At 51.2% G+C, this 20,762-nt stretch overlaps 1 protein-coding gene across 1 annotated transcript; it reads right to left on the reverse strand.

Annotated features, from left to right (window-relative positions):
• Positions 1–11,851: 11,851 nt before the first annotated feature.
• On the reverse strand, positions 11,852–16,730 carry CLDN19 (claudin 19). Its single transcript, XM_086382797.1, has 5 exons — positions 16,289–16,730; positions 14,862–15,026; positions 14,669–14,753; positions 12,704–12,856; positions 11,852–11,989 (listed from the first exon to the last, which is right to left on the reverse strand). The coding sequence occupies exons 1-5, from the start codon at positions 16,509–16,511 to the stop codon at positions 11,941–11,943; spliced, it is 675 nt and encodes a 224-aa protein (XP_086238923.1). The 5' UTR covers positions 16,512–16,730; the 3' UTR covers positions 11,852–11,940.
• Positions 16,731–20,762: the final 4,032 nt, after the last annotated feature.

Below are 20,762 nucleotides of genomic sequence, written 5' to 3' on the forward strand. Positions count from 1 at the left end.
TCAGCATATTCCAACTCAAGACTTTTTTACTTCTTGACAGGAAGACTCTTTGCTCCAGGAACTAAACGGCTTTCTCCCTCTGTTATTTCAGGGAAAGATTAGGAAGGCTTTCCCTGACCACTCTGTTTAAAATAGCAGCCCGTCTGTGCCCACATCTGACCTCCCAGCCCTGCTTGACTTTTCTCCATAGTGCATATCATCATAGGCAAATCAATAGTGCGTATTCTCTTTGCCAGGAAGTAAAGGGCAGAGATTCTTGTTTGTGTTTTGTGTTTGCTTTTTCCCTGATATATCCAAAGATCTACAAGGGTACAGAGTAAAAAGCTCAGTAACTGTCATTACGTTGGGAAGAAGTGGGATGACGGAAATGAGGGCTGCCGCTGGAAGGGCAAGATAAGCTAGTAATGTCAGACCGTATAATTTATGTGTTAGCCAAATAGATGCTCTTGAGAGTGACAGGGATTTGATTGCCAATTACACCGGGATGAAAAGACTGCCCGGGAGTTCTGGTCACTCCAGAGACAGCAAATTTGAAGGAAGGGTTTTTTAGGACGAGGAAACGCTTATGTGGGGTTGGGGGAGAAGAGACCAAACAAGAAGAGCTTTGTGATTCTGTGGTGCAACCAAATGCCTCATTTACCCTATGCATAAAATTCAGTTTTCATAGATCATTTTGAGACACCAGGATGGAAAGGTGATTTGCAGTCAGAAAACCTGAGTTCCAATGAACCTGAGTCCTGCCAATGAAAGTAGAGGTAAATAGTATCTACTTCCCAAGTTTCTTGCGAAGATTAACTAAGAATACCTTATGTTTTGTTGTTCAGCTGCTAGTGAAGTGAGGTCGCTCAGTCGTGTCCAACTCTGCGACCCAATGGACTGTAACCTACCAGACTTCTCTGTCCATGGGATTTTCCAGGGAAGAATGCGGGAGTGGGTTGCCGTTTCCTTCTCCAGGAGATCTTCCCCACCCAGGGATTGAACCCAGGTTTCCCACATTGTAGGCAGATGCTTTATCATCTGAGCCACCAGGGAAGTCCTGTTCAGCTGCTAAGTCATGCCCTATTCTTTGCAACCCCATGGACTTCAGCATGCCGGGCTCCTCTATCCTCCACTACCTCCCAGGGTTTGGTCAAATTCATGTCCATTGAGTCAGTGATGCTATCTAACCATCTCATCTTGTCCACCCCCTTCTCTTTTTGCCTTCAGTCTTTGCTAGCATCAGGATCTTTTCCAGTGTGTTGGCTTTTGTCACCAGGTGGCCAAAGTATTGGAGCATCAGTTATTGCTCAGTAAATGTAGGCTGTTATTATAATAATTTTAAGTATCAACTTAGGAACTCTGAACACTGTAAACTGAAATTGTGGTGGCCCGAGTATGACTTGAAAATCTCTTAACTGCAGTCAGTATAACTGACCCAAGATTCTTTGCTCTGAAATCTGCCACCATGTTTGCCTTGAGGCTGTGCTTTCTAAGTGCTCCCAAGCCAATCAATGAGTAAGCTCAGCAGAGTTTCTAACACAGTCCTGTTCCTGAAAGCTGTTGAACTCCTCTGACAGCTAACTGACTTAGACTCCATGGTAGTCTATGATTCTTCAACCCAGTATTCCTTCACTTAGGCTTGATGACTCCCTCAGCCCCCTACCCATTTTTTAAAGGTGTTTCCATAGTAAACGTCTTGCATTTTAATACTATTGTGGGGAGGGTGGGGGTCTACTGCTTGGAGAACCCAGACTAATACAAGCATCACAGAAAAGTAAGAAGATGAGAAAGGATTCTGGGAAGATGACCGAGTATGAAGCACCAGGAATCTGTCCCCGTCATCTCAACAAGTACACTGGTAGAATTGGTCTGATGTAACTGTGTTGAAGGCTTGCAACATTCAGGGAAGACATGGTAAACTGAGATTAATTGGGGATTTTGGCTCTTCATTCAGCAGTGACTACCCAGCTCAGCCCTAAAGCATGCAGTTGTTCCTGGAGCACCTTGTACATACCTTGCAGCAGCCAAAGACAGCAATAAAGACCCTGTCCCCTAAATACTGGGATTGTTCTGATTATAGTCAATCAGCTGTTTCTGATCAAGGAGATGCAAACACAAAGATAGCAGTTATTGTTGCACCTACCCTCATTGTTGCAAGCCTCTCCCCTGCAGCTGAAGGGACTTTCAGGGAATATAAAAAGCTGGTGCCTCCCCCTTCTTCATTTTAGTCTAAAGGACAATCAAAAGCACCCACGTACGAGGGTCGGAGGGAGATAGTCACTTCACATGCCAAAATGGTGGGGGTGGTGGGGGGAGACAGCTCAGAAATGACCTGAAGATACCTTGAATTTATACTTTAAGCTGATCCTTGGTATAGATACAACCTAGAGTAAAAGAAAATAAAAATACAGCAAACCCTGGAGAAGAGAGAAATGTGATTTCCAGGGTTATTATTAGTTTCAATGTCAAGTTTTTAATGACAAAAACAAATCATAAGGCATATGAAGAGGAAAATATGGCTCAATCAAAGGAAAGAAAACCAACAGAAATTATCCCTGAGAAAGACCTGGTAGCAGACCTATTAGACAGCTTTTAGAACAAATGTTTGAAGATACAGGACTAAAGATGAAAAAACAGTGTATAAATAGAAGTGATGCTAGTGGTAAAGAACCGGCCTGCCAATGCAGGAGACTTAAGAGACATAGGTTCAACCTCTGGGTCAGGAAGATCCCCTGTAGAAGGAAATGGCAACTGACTCCAGTCTTATTGCCTGGAGAATCCCATGGAGAGAGGAGCCTGACTATATTCTCTAGTTGACCTCCACAGTCCCATCCTCAGTTCAGTCGCTCAGTAGTGTCCGACTCTTTGCGACTCCATGAATCGCAGCACGCCAGGCCTCTCTGTCCCTCACCAGCTCCCGGAGTTCACTCAGACTCATGTCCATCGAGTCAGTGATGCCATCCAGCCATCTCATCCTCTGTCATCCCCTTCTCTTCTTGCCCCCAATCCCTCCCAGCATCAGAGTCTTTTCCAATGAGTCAACTCTTCACATGAGGTGGCCAAAGTACTGGAGTTTCAGCTTTAGCATCATTCCTTCCAAAGAAATCCCAGGGCTGATCTCCTTCACAATGGACTGATTGGATCTCCTTGCAGTCCAAGGGACTCTCAAGAGTCTTCTCCAACACCACAGTTCAAAAGCATCAATTCTTCGGCACTCAGCTTTCTTCACAGTCCCAATTCTCACATCCACACATGACCACTGGAAAAACCATAGCCTTGACTAGACAGACTTGTTGGCAAAGTAATGTCTCTGCTTTTGAATATGCTATCTAGGTTGGTCATAACTTTCCTTCCAAGGAGTAAGCGTCTTTTAATTTCATGGCTGCAGTCACCATCTGCAGTGATTTTGGAGCCCAAAAAATAAAGTCTGACACTTTCCACTGTTTCCCCATCTATTTCCCATGAAGTGATGGGACCAGATGCCATGATCTTCATTTTCTGAATGTTGAGCTTTAAGCCAACTTTTTCACTCTCCTCTTTCACTTTCATCAAGAGGCTTTTTAGTTCCTCTTCACTTTCTACCATAAGGGTGGCGTCATCTGCATATCTGAGGTTATTGATATTTCTCCCGGCAATCTTGATTCCAGGAGACTATCATTTTACTAGTTGCTGGCAACTGAAATAAAGCAAAATTTCCACCAAAAAAAAAAAAAAAAAAACACTAGGCAAAATATATAATTTTTTAAGCTTTAAGAGATTAAACTACAAACTACTAGTCTAGGTCCAGGAGAGGATGAAAGGGTAGAAAAGTAAGTGATTTTCAGGGCTTCCTTTCCCCTGGATATGTTTGAAAATCTAGACAAGACAACAGAGCCTGGGTGCTTATCTGGAAGCTTAAGTTTGCTGGCCTGGAAGAGGCAGTTGTAACTGCTAGAGGGCCCACTGAGCATGTGAACCCTTGTGTATTACCCCATGCTTTAAGTTGAGGACTTTGAATGGTTACCATGGTAGTAAATTAACCAACCCTCACATAGATTGCCACCTGACTTGGAGTCATATGGCGGCCCAGAGATCTCAAGCCCTAGGCTTCAATAAAGGTAATCCTGAGTTGCTGGTTCCACTACCCCCCTACCCCAGGCACCCAGCTAAAGCAATTGAAAATAATATAATCCTAGGCTTTGAATTATTTCTATAAATGTTTTACAAATGCCAAATCAAGCATACATTCAAAGATGATTAAGTCTACAGGGGACAAGTCATCACAAACAAAGACTAGCAGACGGTGGAAAAAGCCCCACAGGCATCCCAGAGGCCAGAAATATTAGACACAGAATGTAAAGCACCTGTATTTACTGCTTCATTAGATAAAAGACACTCGAAAATTTTAGGACGTGTTATGGGCTGAATTGGGACTCTCTCCAACCCAAATTCATATATTTAAATCCTAACCCCCAGTACTTTTCCAATGTGACTCTAGAACATGAAAGAAAGTGAAAGTGAAGTCGCTCAGTCATGTCCAACTCTTTGCGACCCCGTGGACTGTAGCCTACCTGGCTTCTCAGTCCATGGGATTCTCCAGGCAAGAATACTGGAGTGGGTTACCATTTCCTTCTCCAGGGGATCTTCCCGACCCAGGGATCGAGCCCGGGTCATCCGCATTGGAGGCAGATGCTTTAACCTCTGAGCCACCAGGGAAGCTCCCTATTTGAACATAGAGTCTTTAAAGAGATGAGGTTAAATGAGATCATGGACTGTGAGGCTTAATCCAATATACCTGGTGTCCTTATAAGAAGAGATTAAGACATAGGCACAAGGAAGGACCAGGGCACCAGAAGAGGACAGGCTTCTACCACGTAAAGACAGAGTGTGCAGAGAGAAACTAACTCTGCCTACACCTACACCTTAAACTTTCAGCCTGCAAGAATGTGGGGAAATAAACTTCTGTTGTCTAAGCCACCCAACATACATTATTCTGTTATAGCAACCCTGGCAAACTAATAAAGGAGGGGACCAGAAACTGTATAAATTGACAGCAGATTTTTTAAAATTAGCCAGATGGAAATCTGAGACTATAAAAACACAATACACCAAAGAAATCAATACACAGGTTCAGAAGCTAGTTAAATGCTGAAGATAAAAAGGGAATTCTCTGGCGGTCTAGTGACTAGGACTCCACGCTTTCACTGTTGAGGGCCTGGGTTCAATCCTGGTCAGAGAATGAAAATCCCACAAGCCATGCAGTACAGTCAAAAAATAAAAATAAATATTAGAGATAGTTGAAGGAAATCATTTCTAATGAAATACAGAGAATAAACAATGTGGAAAACAGGAGAAAAGCTAAGAGAGAATATAGTAAGAAAATCAACCAGTCTGTAATTGTAGCCACAGAAGAAAGAAAAAAAGGAAAAAATTGAAGAGATGATGACTGAGACTCAATCAGAAATGACTGGAGTGGGGAGAGGGGCACCAAAAGAGTCAATAATCCCAAAGAAGTTAAACAAAAAGAAATCCACATCTAAACACATCAAAAATGATAGCACAATTTTTTTTTTAAATGGCAAAAGAATATATTAGGGAGCCAGGGAGAAAAAAAGATTACTTTCGGAGAAGTGACATTTAAGCTGATATTTCTCAACAGAAACAATGGATGCCAGAAAATAGTAAAATGATAGTCTTAGAGTAGAAAAGTATCTTCAGTGACCTGAAAGAAAATAATTGCCAACCTAGGATTCCATACACAGTAGGATATGAAGGTAAAAAAAAAAAAAAAAAAAGACATTTAGAGATAATAATGAAGAACACTCACAAGCAGCAGATGGGCATTAACAAGCAGAAGATAATGATCCTATTTGAAATATTAGGAGATACAAAAGGAATGAAAAGCAAAGTAAGAAGTAAGTCCTAAACCAAGGTTGCCTACCTCTGAGCTGGGGTAGAAGCAAAAACTGCCTGACACTAGAGAGAAATCGGAAACTTGTTATTAAGATCCTGAATTGCTACAAAACAGAAATCTGCTTCCTGATGGGAGGGCAGGAAACTCCCACCCAAGACATCACAAGTCATCACAAGGCAGGGGTCAGATGCTCAGGTGCACAGGGCCCATCTATGACTAAGTCTGGAACAGAACTGAGAAAACCTCTGCCACCAACATGAGCCTTGTGTCATAAGGCGAGCAATGGCAAGCTGTTTCTGGGGAGGGAACAAGAGCATGGAGAGAGATTTCCTTTGGTGCCAGCATGCAGAAAGTGTTGAATGCCAAGGCTCAGTAACAGTAAGAAAAACTCCGGATTCCAGGTCTCAAACTAAGCACCAGGTATCAGCAGAAGTGAAGAATTGCTTAGATGTGCTCATCAAATGATGACACAGTGGAGGAAAACGTCTTGATCTTAAAGACAAGTCCGTAGAAATTATACAAACCAAAACATGGGGAAAACAGACCACTGAAGAGCTGTGACACAATATCCAGCATGTGACTGAAGTAGCTGCTGAAGATAGGAAAAATGTAGCAGAAGAAACATTTGAAAAAATAATGGCTGCAAATTTTCCAAAGTCAATGAAAGTTAATACATCACAGATCCAGGAAGCTCAGAAAACATGAAGCAAAATGAACACAAAGGGAAAAATACATCTAGGCACATCATAGTCAGATTTAAGAAAACTGAAGACAGAGAAAATCTGACAAACAGCCAGAGAGAAACAAAGGAACTACAATATGAACTACAGCAGACTTTTGATTTAAAAACTATGTAAGCTAGAAAACACTAGCACAAGATCTACAAAGTGCTGAAAAAGGATGAAGGAGTCAACCTAGAATTCTATACTCAGCAAAAACATCTTTCAAAAATGAAGGTGAAAGATTCTGTTTTCGTCATAGGTGAGTTCAAAGCTTCCATCTCTATCTTGGGAGTCACCTACACTTGTCTTGTTTCATTACTGGTGGTATTAACTCATCACTTGATTAAGATATGTCCACTGTGCTTATCATTGCAAAATTAAGTGTTTTGTACTTCTTAGTTAATAAGTTACATGTACTGCCATTTTACTGTAAAGCTTTTCCCCCACTTAATTATTCATATCTCTAGGAACTAGTGGATTCTTATTTTTATTCACAGAGTTAAAATCCATTACTGTCACTATGTATTTTGATGATCAAATTGTTCCAGATAAAATCAGAGGGAACCCTTTAATCCGGCTCCTGAATCCTTTAGACACTTCTCCATCGTTCCTTGAGCACATTCTTACTTTCTGGAGCAAGATGCTCCAAGCTTATTTTGTACTTTCCTTGAATCTCCCTGGGGTTCTGCGTGGTATTCAGAAATCAAGACATGAGCTTGCCCTTGGGGGTCATTGCTTCTTGGCCTGTCTAGGGGATGTACAGTCAGCCCTCAGTTCTCATGGGAGATTGGTTCCAGAACCACACCCATCCACCCCCTCCCCTGCCGACCACAATCATACCAAAATCCCTGAATGCTCAAGTCCTTTATATAAAATACTGTAGTACAGTGGGCTCTCCATATTTCCAGTTCCATGTCCGTGGTTACAGAAGGCTCTGTGTATGTATATTACACACATGTACGTATACAACTGTACCTATTTCTACATTTATCTACATATATCAAAAGTTGTATGTTCATCCGCATACCTCCAACTCTGATCCAACACCTCAAGAGTTATTCTAGTCTTCCCCCTTTCCAACTCTGTAAATCCATTCTCTCACAGTGAGGAGACTGGCTCCAATTACCTCCTGTGTATATACTTATTGGGGCTTCCCAGGTGATTCAGTGGTAAAGAATCCTCCTGCAATGCAGGGGATGAGGGTTTGGTCCCTGGGTCAGGAAGATCCCCTGGAGAAGGAAATGGCAACCCACTCCAGTATTTTTGCCTGGGAAATCCCACGGACAGAGGAGCCTGGCAGGCTACAGGCTGTGGGGTCACAAGTCAGAGATGAATGAGCGACTGCTGCTGCTGCTGCTGCTGCTAAGTCACTTCATTCGTGTCCGACTCTGTGCGACCCCATAGATGGCAGCCCACTAGGCTCCTCTGCCCCCGGGATTCTCCAGGCAAGAATACTGGAGTGGGTAAACAATGACAAATTTACTTATTTGTTCAATCCCTTTATATGTAACCAATCTCCAAACCCGCCAACCAAGGGCTCTTCAGCTTTGTGGCAACCACATGGGCTACCAACACAGAGAGTGAGCAGCAGGGCTTCAGGTTTGACTCTGACTCCATAGCGTTGTGTCAGTCCTCTGATGCTCTCAAGAATTGTTTAACCTTTCCTTAATAATTTTTTTCTTTTTAAAAAAATTTTACTGAAGTACAGTTGATTTATAGTTGATGTACAGTACCCTGGAGAAGGAACTAATAATACCCACTCCTGTATTGTGGCCTGGAGAATTCCAAGGACGGTATAGTCAATGGGGTCTCAAAGAGTCGGACACGACTGAGCAACTTTCACTCACTCTCGGTTGATTTACAACGTAATGTTAATTTCTGCTGTTCGGCAAAGTGATTGTTTCCTCCACATTTCTAGTTTTTTTTAAACAAGAATATATAGTATCCAGAATAAAATTGCCTGCAATATTCTCATAAATTGAACTAAGTATTAGTTTTTGTGCTCTCTGAGGAGAGGTGGTCAGGAAGCACTTCTCTGGGTGTTGCCCATTCTTATGTCCAGTTTGGCCTGGATCAGGTTTAGTTGTGCTCCCCACAATCTTCCCAACTCTAGACAAAATCTTAAATTGAACCACTTTCATTATATCCAGTTATTCAATGGTAGCTCAGTTGAAATTCTCATCCAGAAAAGGAGAAGCCACACACAGCTCTCACTAGCCTACACCTGCCTTTCCGAAATGCTCCAGAATCACCCAGAGATCTCCTGAAAATGCTGAATCTGTTTCTCCTAGTCTGGAGTGGAGCCTGAAATTCTGCACTTGTAACAAGGTTTTGGGTGATGTGATGCTTGTGGCCAGAAGACTCTGCTTTGAGTGACAAGAGTCTTCATCACCTTTATTCCAATGGAAAGTATAAAAATTACAAACCAGCAAAACTCAGATGTATTTTTAACCTTTTGATTTTTTTTTTCATTTTCAAATGCACAGAAAAGAACAGAGTGAACCCCTAAGTACCACTGGCATTTACCAGTCTTATTTTATAATCCCCTGCCTCTGACTTTTCTATTCCTAGAGTTTTTTAAAGAAAACCCAACCATTACATTGTTTCAGTGTGCACTTCTGACAGACAAGGCTTAAAAATGATAACCAGTGTCATTATCACATAAAATGAATAATATATAACACAAAGTTAACCATAATTCCTTGACATCATCTAATACTCAGTTCCTATCTATACTCTCAGATGCAGGCAATAGATGAGATCTGGTCAGATACTCCAGCACCTGGTTCACACCCCTTAGCTGAACATCTGTTACCATGGTACTCAGGATTTCCTTCGAGGCTGAGGGTACAGATATATCCCTCCCCAAACCATCTTTTATGGCCTGCCAATTTCATTCTTAGCTTCTCTGGTGGCTCAGACGGTCAAGAATCTGCCTGCCATGCAGGAGACCTGGGTTTGATCTCTGAGTCAGGAAGATCCCCTGGAAAAGGGAATGGCAACCCACTCCAGTAATTCTTGGCTGGAGAATTCTATGGACGGAAGAACCTGGAGGGCTTCAGTCCATGGGGTTGCAAAGAGTCAGACACAACTGAGCAACTAACACTTAATTTCATCCTTGAAAGAACTCTGCTAGTAAAATAATAACAGCAACCTACCTGGGTCTCCTCTCAGTCCTCTAGCCTTGCGGCTGGGGTAGGAAACAGGAGGCCTGGACAGTGGACCCTGTCACAGGTTGGCAGACTGTGATGTGAAGGTGACTGTGATGTAAACATTTGAAAGAGAAGAGGCCTGGGAGGATCAGGCTTCCCAAGCTCTTCTAGCTGCAAACTCCGAACTCTTCCCAGGCATCCACCCATTGCCAGGACCCACTGGGTTGTGAGCGGTCGTCTGACTCTCCACCTGTCCAGTCTTTGGCTCTGGGCACAAAAGACTTCCCTTTACAAAGGATCACACTGAATTTTGCTCCTGCCCGGCTGTAGGGCCACCGGCTGGCCTGGTGCTTGTCTCCCTCACAGCCCATCCCTGAAGCAGCCAGCACACTCTATCCCAACATTTTCCTACCAAGTCCCAAGCCTCTGGTGGTCCCTGAACCACAAGAGATAACACATGGCTGTGTGTGACAGAAGTCACACTCAAAACCGTTTCAGTGGAAAGGGTTTTATTTATTCACTGGGAGAGTGTGGTGTTCTCACGGAACGGCCTGGTCTCAGGAAAGGCAGAGGGAGAGGGGCTTCCTTTCGTCTTTCTCGCCTCTTGTTTTACCTGCCTTTCGAGACTGCCTCAGAGGGGCAAGAAATGTGGCTGTCACAGCCCCGAGCTTCACAGAAGCTCTGAGGCCTCACAGAAGTGCCCTCAGTGTGCTGACCTTTGGTGCCCAGGTCCGCCACATGGCCACCTCAAGTCCATTAGGTTGGGATGCCTAGAGGCGGCGGGGAGGGCTGGACATCAGCTCCCCAGGTGACTTGAATGTCCGAGCAGAGCCAAGAACCCCTACGTTACAGTGTCAGGCACCCAGAGAGACTCTGCCATAGCTCTCGTTCACCTCTCACCTCGTTCGAGAGGCAGGGCTCTAGTGAACCCATTTAGCCGCAGCCACCCACCCCTTCTAGCCCCTCAGGCGCACCCCTGTAGGCGCAGCTGCTGCCACGCCTGGCCGCCCGTGGACAATCCCACAGCAGCTCTGCCGTCTGCTTCTCCCCTCCCTTCTGCTGGAGCCGGATGGTCATCTCGTCTGACTTCACCTCTCAGGGGCATGTCAGGGGGAGACGGTTGAGCTGTGTCCTTGGGATCTTGACTGGGTAGGAGATGTCACTGGATGGGTGGTGGAGAAAGCCAGAAGAGAACTGGCTAAGGAGGGCAGGAGAAGGTAAGGGACAGTTCTTTCCGAGAGCTGTGGTCAGCTCATTCTGGTTGGGAGAGACAGAGGGCAGAGGCCAGAGAGAGACCCAGGGTCCCGGGAGGACGTCTAGGGTGGGCAACACCTGAGCATGAGGGCAAGGGCTCATTTTCCCTACATTCCTTTGAGGACGTCTCTTGCGTCTATTGGAAAAGGAAATGGCAACCCATTCCAGTGTTCCTGCCTGAAAAATCCTATGACAGAGGAGCCTGGCGGCCTACAGTCCAAGGGGTACCAAAGAGTGGGACACGACTGAGCGACTAAGCCGTGCACACAGTTGCTTCTATACTAAGGAGGTGATAACTGTACTTCCAAGACCCAAAGCCCTTCCAGCTCTGCCCACAGCCCTGTGTGAGGCCACAGCTCCAGCCACTGCCTCAAGCAGCCTCAGGCTGCCCCTCCCTACTCTGGTTCCAGGGCAGAAACAGTGGGGTCTCAGCAGACTGGAGAGGAAGAGGGGTGTGGGTGTGGGAGAGGTGGCAGCACTGGGCTGGGAGCAGAGTTTCCGCCACTCCTGCAAGACCCTACCGTCCTTCCCTCAGGCACTTCTCCAGGCAGCCAACTCCTGGAGGGCTCTCGGTGGGCTCTCACCCAGCTCTGACCCTGAGCTGCAAGTGAGAGGGCCTCCCTGGGATCACCCCCTTTCCCAGGAGGCCTCCAGGACAGCCAGAGCAGCAGGGCTGCGTCTCTGACCAAGGAGGTGCTGGTGCCAACCTAAGGACGGTCAGGGAGGATCCTGCTCAGCTCGCATGTGCTGTGTAACGCTTACTGGACCTGTCTCCCCGTCTTTGTGCCCAAGGAGCCCAGGGTCCAGCTCTGCCGTACCAGAGACGGATCAAATGACACCACACTCGGAGCTGGATGTTCACTTTTCTTTCCAAAAAAAATATCAAGCCCATAGTCTAGGTGTGGCAAGGCGGGGCAGAGCCAGGCTGGGGACCTGGACATTACACACCCAGGGGGCCCTTGGTGGAGGCGGGCAATTTAACAACTGGTCTGAAAGTCAAAAGAGAGGAGAGCTAGTTAGTGGGGTGAGCAGAGGGCAGCGGGGCTGGGGCAGGGGCTGTGGGGTTCAGGCCCAGACCCAGGGACTGGCAAGTGCAATTCACAGCAGCCCTGCGGCGGGAGCCCATTTCTGGGGCAGGGGTGACATGGCCTCGCTCAGCCATCTGTGTGAGTGTCCACGCAGCTCCAGGCATACTGGAAGACCTGAATTCAGAGGCAGCAGGGCCACGCCTCCTGGTCTCTCTGAACCCACTTCCTTGTGTGTGTAATCGGGGACAAGTGTCATCCTGACGTTACTTCCTTCCTGGGGTTGTGAGAAGCCCCGTGGGCCAGGGGGACAATGGGCTCTGGCCACCTCCAGGGCGTCTTTATTGCTGCGTCCTCCAGGCCCAGCACAGAGTAGTCACTCACTCAACCAGCGGATGAGTGAATAAGTGGCCATGAAAGGAACTGCAGCTGGCTGGGGTGTGGACAGGTCCCTGCTTGTACCTGGCCCTGGCCCTGGCCCCAGCAGCACAGGAGGGCTGAGGCCTGCCTCCTGCCTCTCTCTGAATGTCTGGGTCTAAGTCTCAGAACGCAGACTGGGTGCCTAGGTTGGGGACAAGCTGCTCAGAGCCCTAACCGACCTGGGGGACCCCCCGAGCCCTCCTGGCCCCACCCGGGGTGCCGCACAGGCCGGCGGGTGCTGGGCAGGCTCAGACGTACTCTCGGGCAGCCGTGGAGGGGCCTGGCCGGTAGGGCTGCGGGCTGTTGTTGGCTCGTTCCGGCTCCGGACACGTGCAGCAGAGGAAGGAGCCGCCCAGCAGGGCCAGGCCTGCGGCTGCCCAGCCCACAAACAGGGCTGGGCCGAACTCGTACCTGCGAGGGGTGGAGGACGCCATCAGGTGTGACTGTGCCTACCCCCGCCCCGCCCCGACCTCCCCCGGGGGCCTCCCAGCCTCTGCCTGGCAGAGCGGAGGGTGGGCAGGGCATGGGGAGCGGAGGCTGGGGCCTCACAAGCCTCCTTGGGCTCTCTGGGGAAGCTGGGGTGAACCCACATCTGAGGAAGTTGGGATGAACGCACATCCTTTCTTCAGCCCCTGTCGCAGCACATCAACACCACAGACCCAGAGTGACCCAGGCCCAGGCTGGTCTGCTCCGTGCAACCTCGGGCCTCTTTCCTCCTCTGGCCAGTGCAAGGTGGGGTGTGTGTGGCTGGGGAGGGGGGCTGGGGGGGAGGGGGAGCGGGGGTCAGGGAGGGGAGGAACGGAGCAGTCCAGCCACCTCTCTTGGTCATGGTCTGGCCCACGGAACTCGCCACTGGGCTCTCACTGCCCTCTGGGGAAGGCCAGACTCCTCCGCCTTTTCCATCTGGCACTCCAGCCTCTCCACCCCTAGACTAGGTGGGACAGCCCGGCGTCCCCTCTGCAGCCACCTTTGTTTCCGAGGCGCCCCCTGCTGGAGTGTCCCCTACCTGCGTCCCCTCTGCCTCCCGGACCCAGTGTAGATACCACCTCCTCCAGCAGCTTTCCCTGACCGCTTTGCTCGCCACCTGGCACTGACTCTCACATGGTGGCTGATCAGTTCCTTGCTTGTCTGGCTCCCTGGGGAGCACCTTAAGGGCAGACAGCACCGGATTCATCTATGTCCCCAGGGCCCAGCACAGGGCCTGCGATTCGGGCAACCTTGAGGAATGCTGAAGGAACAGGCTGAGTGTCAGCCTGGCGTCTCTGAGCTGGGCTACCTCTTGCTTCGCAGGTTTTTGTGGTTACAGCTGCCAGCCTCGGGGATTGAACCTCATCCTGAAGTCTCCTTTTCCTCCCCTCTCCATATTGCTGCCTCCTCCAGGGAGCCCTCCAGACTGCAATGACCCAGCCATCTCTCCTCATCCTCCACCCCAGGCCTCAAGGTCTGTTGGGATATCTGGGGTTGAGACTGTCCCATTCTCTGCTCCTGGCAGAGCTGAGAGGTAAGGGGAGGGGCCAGTCCCTTCACAGAGCCCCTTATTTGGCCCCCACACCTTGACCTTACAAGTCCTGACCATTTTAGCCTCTAAGTATCTCTGCCCCTCAGCCCTAAGCCCTCTGCTCTAGACCTCTACAACAGAACCTTACTGGCCTTGCCCACTCCCCATCATTCTCACACCACAGCCAGAGGGATTGTCCTGCCTTCCACCCCTAGAGGGGGGAAACACAGCTTCCTATGGCTGCAAGGGCCTCTGCCATCTTCCCTTAAGACTTTTCCAACCTCATCTCTTTGGCTCAAAGTCATTGTGCCTCCTACAGAAATAAGAACCCAGGCACTGTGCTAGGTCCCTTACCTGCACCATCTCACAGAACCCTCACAACCACACTAAGCTGTGTCCCTGGTCCTAGTTGCATGTTCCAGGGCAGGAAATCAGACACGGAAAGATTAAGGAACTTGCCAGTCAGACAGACAGCCTGTGTGGAGCTGGGATTTAAATCAAGAGCCAGGGCATTACCCCTTGGGGTGGCTTCCATAGGCCTCCCGCCCCGTTGGAGGGCCCAGCCACATGCTGTCTGCTCCCCACGCCAAAGAACTTCTCAGAGACAGCTCCTGGGGCCTGTCCCTTGTTTCCCCTCCAGGCACCCTGCTGGACGAAGGCCAGTGGCCTCAGAGAAGGTGGAGCGAGAGGCCCAGCCATGGCTCAAGTCATGTCCTGGCACTCACCTGGCATTGACAGGTGTGCTGGGGTTGAAGAACTCCTGGGTCACCAGGGTGGCATACCATGAGACGGCCGTCAAAGTGCAGAGGCCTAAGGACAGGGGAGGGAGGTCTCAGCTCTGCTCCGGCCCCCAGATGACCAGCCAGCATGGGGCTACTTGCTACGGTCAAGATGGTGGGGGAGGAGCTGGGCACTTACCCGCCAGGAGGAAGAGGGCACCCCCAGCGATGGCGACACGGCCCTTGGCGATGGGGTTGCTGTCTCCGACCCGGGTGCACTTCATGCCGACGACACTGAGGACCATGGCCACGAAGCCCAGGAGCACAGCCACCACCATCAGGGCTCGTGCTGACTGGATGTGACCTGGGTGGAGCGGGAGGGACTGAGCCGGGGGTGGGAGAAGTAGGCGGGTGGGAGGAGCCCAAGATGGGGGTGCCTGGAGCTGAAGTTGGAGGTGCTACTTGCGTAGGTGTGAGGGGATGGGGAGGGTGAGAGCAGGGTGTGGAGCTGAGCCACACCAGTGAACTCCACCACTCACTCTCGCTTGCGGGGTCCTTGGGATAGTGTGTGGTGACGGGGGGCATGAGTTCTCCCATCTGCTGCTTTCTGACCAGGCGACCCCTTGGGGCCTGGCACAGCCCTCGCAGGCAGTGGGGTTGGGAGGCAGCTTCTCCTGGGGCCTTTCAGATCCGGCAGAAGGAGGAGTTGAGGGATCTGACTCTGGTCACTTTTCCCTCTGCCCCTTGAGTCACCCATGGTAGCTGGATGCCTGCTGCTGGGGTCAGTCCCGGGCCCAGGGGCAGCTCAGGGGATCTGGGTCCCTGATGGAGGCCAGATGACCTGTCTGGTCCGCCGTGGCGGGGGCCATGTGACAGTAGCCTGGCTCAGGCCTGTGGGGCCCTGGGCAGAGGGCGGGGGGTGGGCTCCCAGCTGGGGTAGAGCTATATAGTGCTGTCTGTTCATGAGCCAACTTGTCAGACTCAGCCGCACACCTCAGGAGGAGGAGAACTGCCTGCCTACTCAGGTGCCTGTGTGTGGACGTGCGTGTACATGCACACGCTTGTGTGTGTGTGTTAGTCATGTCTGACTCTGAGACCCCATGGACTGCAGCATGCAGGCTTCCCTGTCCCTCACCATCTCCGGGAGTTTGCTCAAGTTCACGTCCCTTGAATCGGTGTGTGTGTGTGTAGGTGCACCCTAGTGCCCGCACACTTGTCTACGTGGCAGGACTGACAAGTAGATATGTGCACACGTGTGTCTGCACAGAGTGTGGGGAGAAACAGAGGGAGGGGTCTTGACCGAGCCCCTCTGAGTGCCGGCAGTCATCTCCTCCGACCCTCCCAGAGTCCTGCCAGAGTCCTAGTCCTCCCCTTTCCAGATGAGGACATAGAGGGTCAGGGACTCCTTCAAGGCTGCAGTGGCAGAGCCGGCATGTGGACCCACAGTTGCTAGAACTTAGAACCCCTGTTCCCGGACAGGGGACAGGCTGACCTGGCTCTTCACCAGTGCACGGGCTCAGGGGCTGGCGAGTGCAGCCCAGGGCAGATGGCAGACTGTGGGAAAGCCTGCTCCGGGCCCCCCACCCCCACTTCCCGCCTCCCCATCCCAGAGGGCATGAGGCCTACCTTCCAGGGCGAGCAGCGAGTCATAAAGCTTGCACTGCACCTGACCGGTGCTCTGGGAGGCGCAGGACATCCAGAGCCCTTCGTAGAGGCCCACAGCGGTGATGATAGCGTCTCCCGCGTAGGAGGACTGCTTCCACTGCGGCAGGGCTGTGCTGGCGATGATGCCCACCCAGCCACCCATAGCCAGGAAGTAGCCCAGGAGCTGAAGGCCGGAGTTGGCCATGGCCAAGGGAGGGGACTGGGGGTTCCAGGGCTCAGGGCTGGGCCAGGATCCCTGGGGGGGCCGAGATCATGGCCAGGTGACAGGAGCAGCAGGGTGGGAGGGTGGGGTGCAGCAAGTGGTCAGAGGCTGAAGAGGAGAGGCGGCAGCCCTGCAGTGGCAGCAGCAAAGGCAGCAGATCCAGGCTCTAGAATGCAGGGGGAGGCCCAAGCTGGAAAGGCCAGGGGCCCGCCCACAGTAGCCGCCTAAGCCAGGGCAAGGTCCCCAGCAAAGCTCCTCCTGCCCAGCCCCCTGGGGTGGGGGGTGGGGTGGGGCGTGGCCAAGGTGGGTTCCCCTCCCCAGGGATAGAGAAAGGAGGGGCTGGGAGGAGTGACCCAGGCTGGCTCTCAGGGCCTTTTCCCTAGGGGAACCCCTTTAGAAGCTGATACAAGTGCCCTAAATTTCTCATTCCTACCCCAAGCATCAGCCCTGAGATGATGGATGTTGCCATCACACAGTTGATCTGACCCTTGGGGTTTTCTGTCCCTTGCCTGTAGGACGGAAAGAGAATTCCAATTTACAGGCGGTAAGACTAGGGTTAGACATCAAGGAGAACTTTTTGGAGCGGGTTCTGAGGTCAGCTATGGAGAGACTGGGCTGGGGAGGGGATGTTGGGGAGAGAGGTCCTGGGTCCCTGGGACCATGTGTATCAAAAGAGGGGAGGGCCAGACTCACTCAAACAGGGGGTCTATTTGAGATCTGAGGTCGGGGGCAGAAGAGAGACCTCATGAAGGCTGGGACAGAGCTGGCTGCCAGCCAGCCAGGAGCCTGGCAGGGAGGTGGGAGATATCACCAACCTTTGGCATCAGCCTGAAGGAGGGCAGACTGCTCAGGCTGCTAATCCCTTTGCTGGCTGGCTTAACACTCCTGCTGGGGCCTGAGGCACCAGGCCCTGGCCCCTAGCTCTAGAACAGCCTGGTGGGGAGCAGTGGCCTCTGCACATTCCTGGGGTTCAGGTTGCCCCCTCTGAGAGGCCCCCTCTCCTCCTTTCTCCAGTCCCAGCTCAGCCCTCTGGAGCAAGGGAATGTTTAACTCTCGTCGACCTCATTAGCAATCCCCTCACGTTCAGTTCGGCTCCCCAGGCGTGGGTGCCGAGGAATGTCACAATCCTGTTCCTGCTCCCGCCAGCCCCCACCCTCGCCCCCGCACCCGCTCCTACCCAAGCGTCCCACTCGCCTCGCCTTTCCCCATGCTGCGCTGGGGGAAGGCAGGGTCCTGCCGCTGACCCTGGGCTCCAGGCACCCTCCACCCAGAACCCCTCCGCAGGGGCAGCCCCGCCCGCTCCCTCGCATTCTTCACGTGGCTATGCAAACGAGAGGGTGCCAGGCTCTGCAGACAATGCTGCCCTGTGAGCCCGCCGGGGCGTGGGCCCTGTTATGGCCCGCGGCCCCGCGCCTGCCAGCTGGGGGCGGTGGGAGCTGCTGGGCCTGTGGTTCCCGATACTGTTCCCCCCACCCCCTCATCTCCCACCGCGGTCCTCAGATCTGGAAAGTCCCGAGCCACGTGGATCTGGCTGTCCTGGGGCCGCCTGTGAGTCCCCCAAAGCTAGCCGGGCCTAGAGCCATGGTACAGTCAGTCCCTAATTCTGATCCCTCCACCACAGACAGCGAGAGAAGGATGTAGAGGAGCAAGGGACTCCTGGCGCCCAGAGTGGAAACTCCGGGCAAGGGTTTCTAGGCCTTATCCCTCTATTCGTAGACAACCCCTCACACGATGGGCGCCCCTTCACGGATAAGGAACCGAGACTGAGAGAGGTGACCTACCCCAAGCTAGGAAGCCGGGGTCAGGGTGCTTTCCTATCAGATCTGTCTAGTCCACACTCCACCTTTCTTGCAGCACCAGGAGGAACGGGCCTGAGCTGGCTGGCTGGCTGTGGAGGCTGTGTCCTCACCTCTAAATCATGGAATTAGATTCATGAAATCTAATTAGCTTCATGGAATCACCCAGAGAGCTGCCCAGTGTTTGAGAGAGTGCGGACTGCCTGCATGGGGCTGCCACTCAGCAGTTATTCATTCCTGAAGGACTGACTGCCCTCTCCCGGCTGGGCTTGGCTTCTCCCAGCCTTTGTTGTTAGGTTGCTAAGCCATGTCCAGCTCTTTGTGACCCTATGGATTGTAGTCCTCCAAGCTTCTCTGTCCATGGGATTTTCCAGGCAAGAATACTGGAGTGGGTTGACATTTCCTCCCCTGGGGAATCTTCCAGACCCAGGGATGGAACCTGTGTCTACTGTGTCTGCTGCAAGGCAGGTGGATTCTTCATGGCTGAGCCACCAGGGAAGCCCTCTTCCAGCCTGATGCAGGGATTCCTCTGTAAGGAGGATCCAGGAGTCATTCTGATCCCGAGTAGCACCTGAGTCAGGTCTCTGAGCCTTAGGATCCTCAAGGCCACACAGTCCGGGAGATCAGGGACTACACGGCCCTCCACTGACAAATGAAAAGCTGAGAATCAGAGACAGGAAGCGAGATGCTTAGGGTCACCCAGCTGCACTCAGGAACTGCTCGCTCCTCCTGGCTAGGCCCCCCACCCAAAGCCCTCCCCACACTGGACCAGACCCACTTTATGATCCACAATGATGCTCACATCTCCCTTGGAAACTCTTATCCCTTCTGTTACTTGTGGTCTTGAGTCTGTTCTACCAAAACATTCTCTCCTATCCCAAAGGCCTTCCCTCACCCATGTCCCAAAGCCCTTTGGAATCCAGATCCTGCTTCTGGAGTTGAGTTCCCTAACCAGGCGCAGCTTCTCCACCAAGGGCTTCTGCCACTCCCATGGCCCCCTGCAGTCCAGCAACTCCCAGGCATGTGGGGAAAGCAACAAGGCTCAGGAACCCACCCCAGCCTCCATTAAGAGCTAACTAGAAACTTCCCTGGGGTATCACACTTCACTGTTTAAAAAGTGCTTTCACTTAAATTACAAGAAACTTAGGGGTCCTAGCTTTATCTCTGCCACTGAAAAGCTGTGTGATGCTAGGCAAGTCCCTTAGCTTCTCTGGTTCTTGTCCTCAACCTGAAGAATAGAGACAATAGCATTCATCTGTCTGGGTCATGAGGGAGTTTAGAAGGATCAAAATGGGTGAGAAGTGCTTCTGGAAAACATAATACGCCTGAAGAATTGTGGCTAATGAGGGCTCTGCCCCCTCCAAGGCGATCTCCCCCTCGTGCCCTCTCACCCTGGGTGCAGGTTGGCTGCCTTCTCACCCTGTGTGGCTGAAGACCCACTGCCCCTTCCTGCCTGGCAGTGCCTGGCGGGGCGGGTGCTTAGTAGGTAGATCTGTGCTGACCACTGACTGATGGGTGTGGAGATGACATTTCTGCCTCCCTCCCAGTGGAACACAGGAGCACCTCCCCCGGTCCTTTCCCCCTGCCAGTTAAGAGGGTCTGACTCAGTTGGTTGCCGTCCAGCACATTCTCTGCAGCCACCATCTGAAACGCTGGCGGCTCAGGTGGTGGTGCTGGCCAAACTCCCCCCAGCTTGGAGTCTAACTTTCCCGTGGAATCCCAGGCTCAAAATGGAGAGGACTTGCCCTAGGCGGCACAGCTAGAAAGCAGTGCCGCCAGCAGCGTGGCCACCCCAGTGTGACCCAGCAGCGTGGCCACCCCAGTGTGACCCAGCAGGGTGGCCACCTCAGTGTCTCGCCCACTCCGGCAGGGTCAGGTGCTCTGATCTGGGATCCTTCATGTTCTTTGCATATTTCCTTTCACAGCACTTGGCTCATCGTTCCTTTGCCTCCTTCCCAAGGACTAAGAGATCTGCTGGCCCTACCACCAGCCTCATTTCTGTGTCCCACAACTAACTCAGGGCAAATAGATGGGGGAAAAGTGGAAACAGTGACAGACTTTATTTTCTTGGGCTCCAAAATCACTGTGGACAGTAACTGCAGCCACGAAATCAAAAAGATGCTTTCTCCTTGAGAGAAAAGCTATGACAAACCTAGGCAGTGTATTAAAAAGCAGAGACAATGCTTTGCCGACAAAGGTCCATCTAGTCAAAGCTATAGCTTTTCCAGTAGTCATGTATGGGTGTGAGAATTGGACCATGAAGAAGGCTGAGCACTGAAGAACCGATGTTTTAAACTGTGGTGCTGGGGAAGACTCCTGAGAGTCCCTTGGACAGCAAGGAGATCAAACCAGTCAATCCTAAAGGAAATCAACCCTGAATATTCATTGGAAGAACTGATACTGAAGCTCCAATCCTTTGGCCACCTGATGTGAAGAA

Source organism: Bos grunniens, chromosome 3 (assembly GCF_055505025.1).
Source record: "Bos grunniens cultivar Pamir isolate PY7600 chromosome 3, Bosgru_T2T1.0, whole genome shotgun sequence".
NCBI classification, from domain to species: Eukaryota; Metazoa; Chordata; class Mammalia; order Artiodactyla; family Bovidae; genus Bos; species Bos grunniens.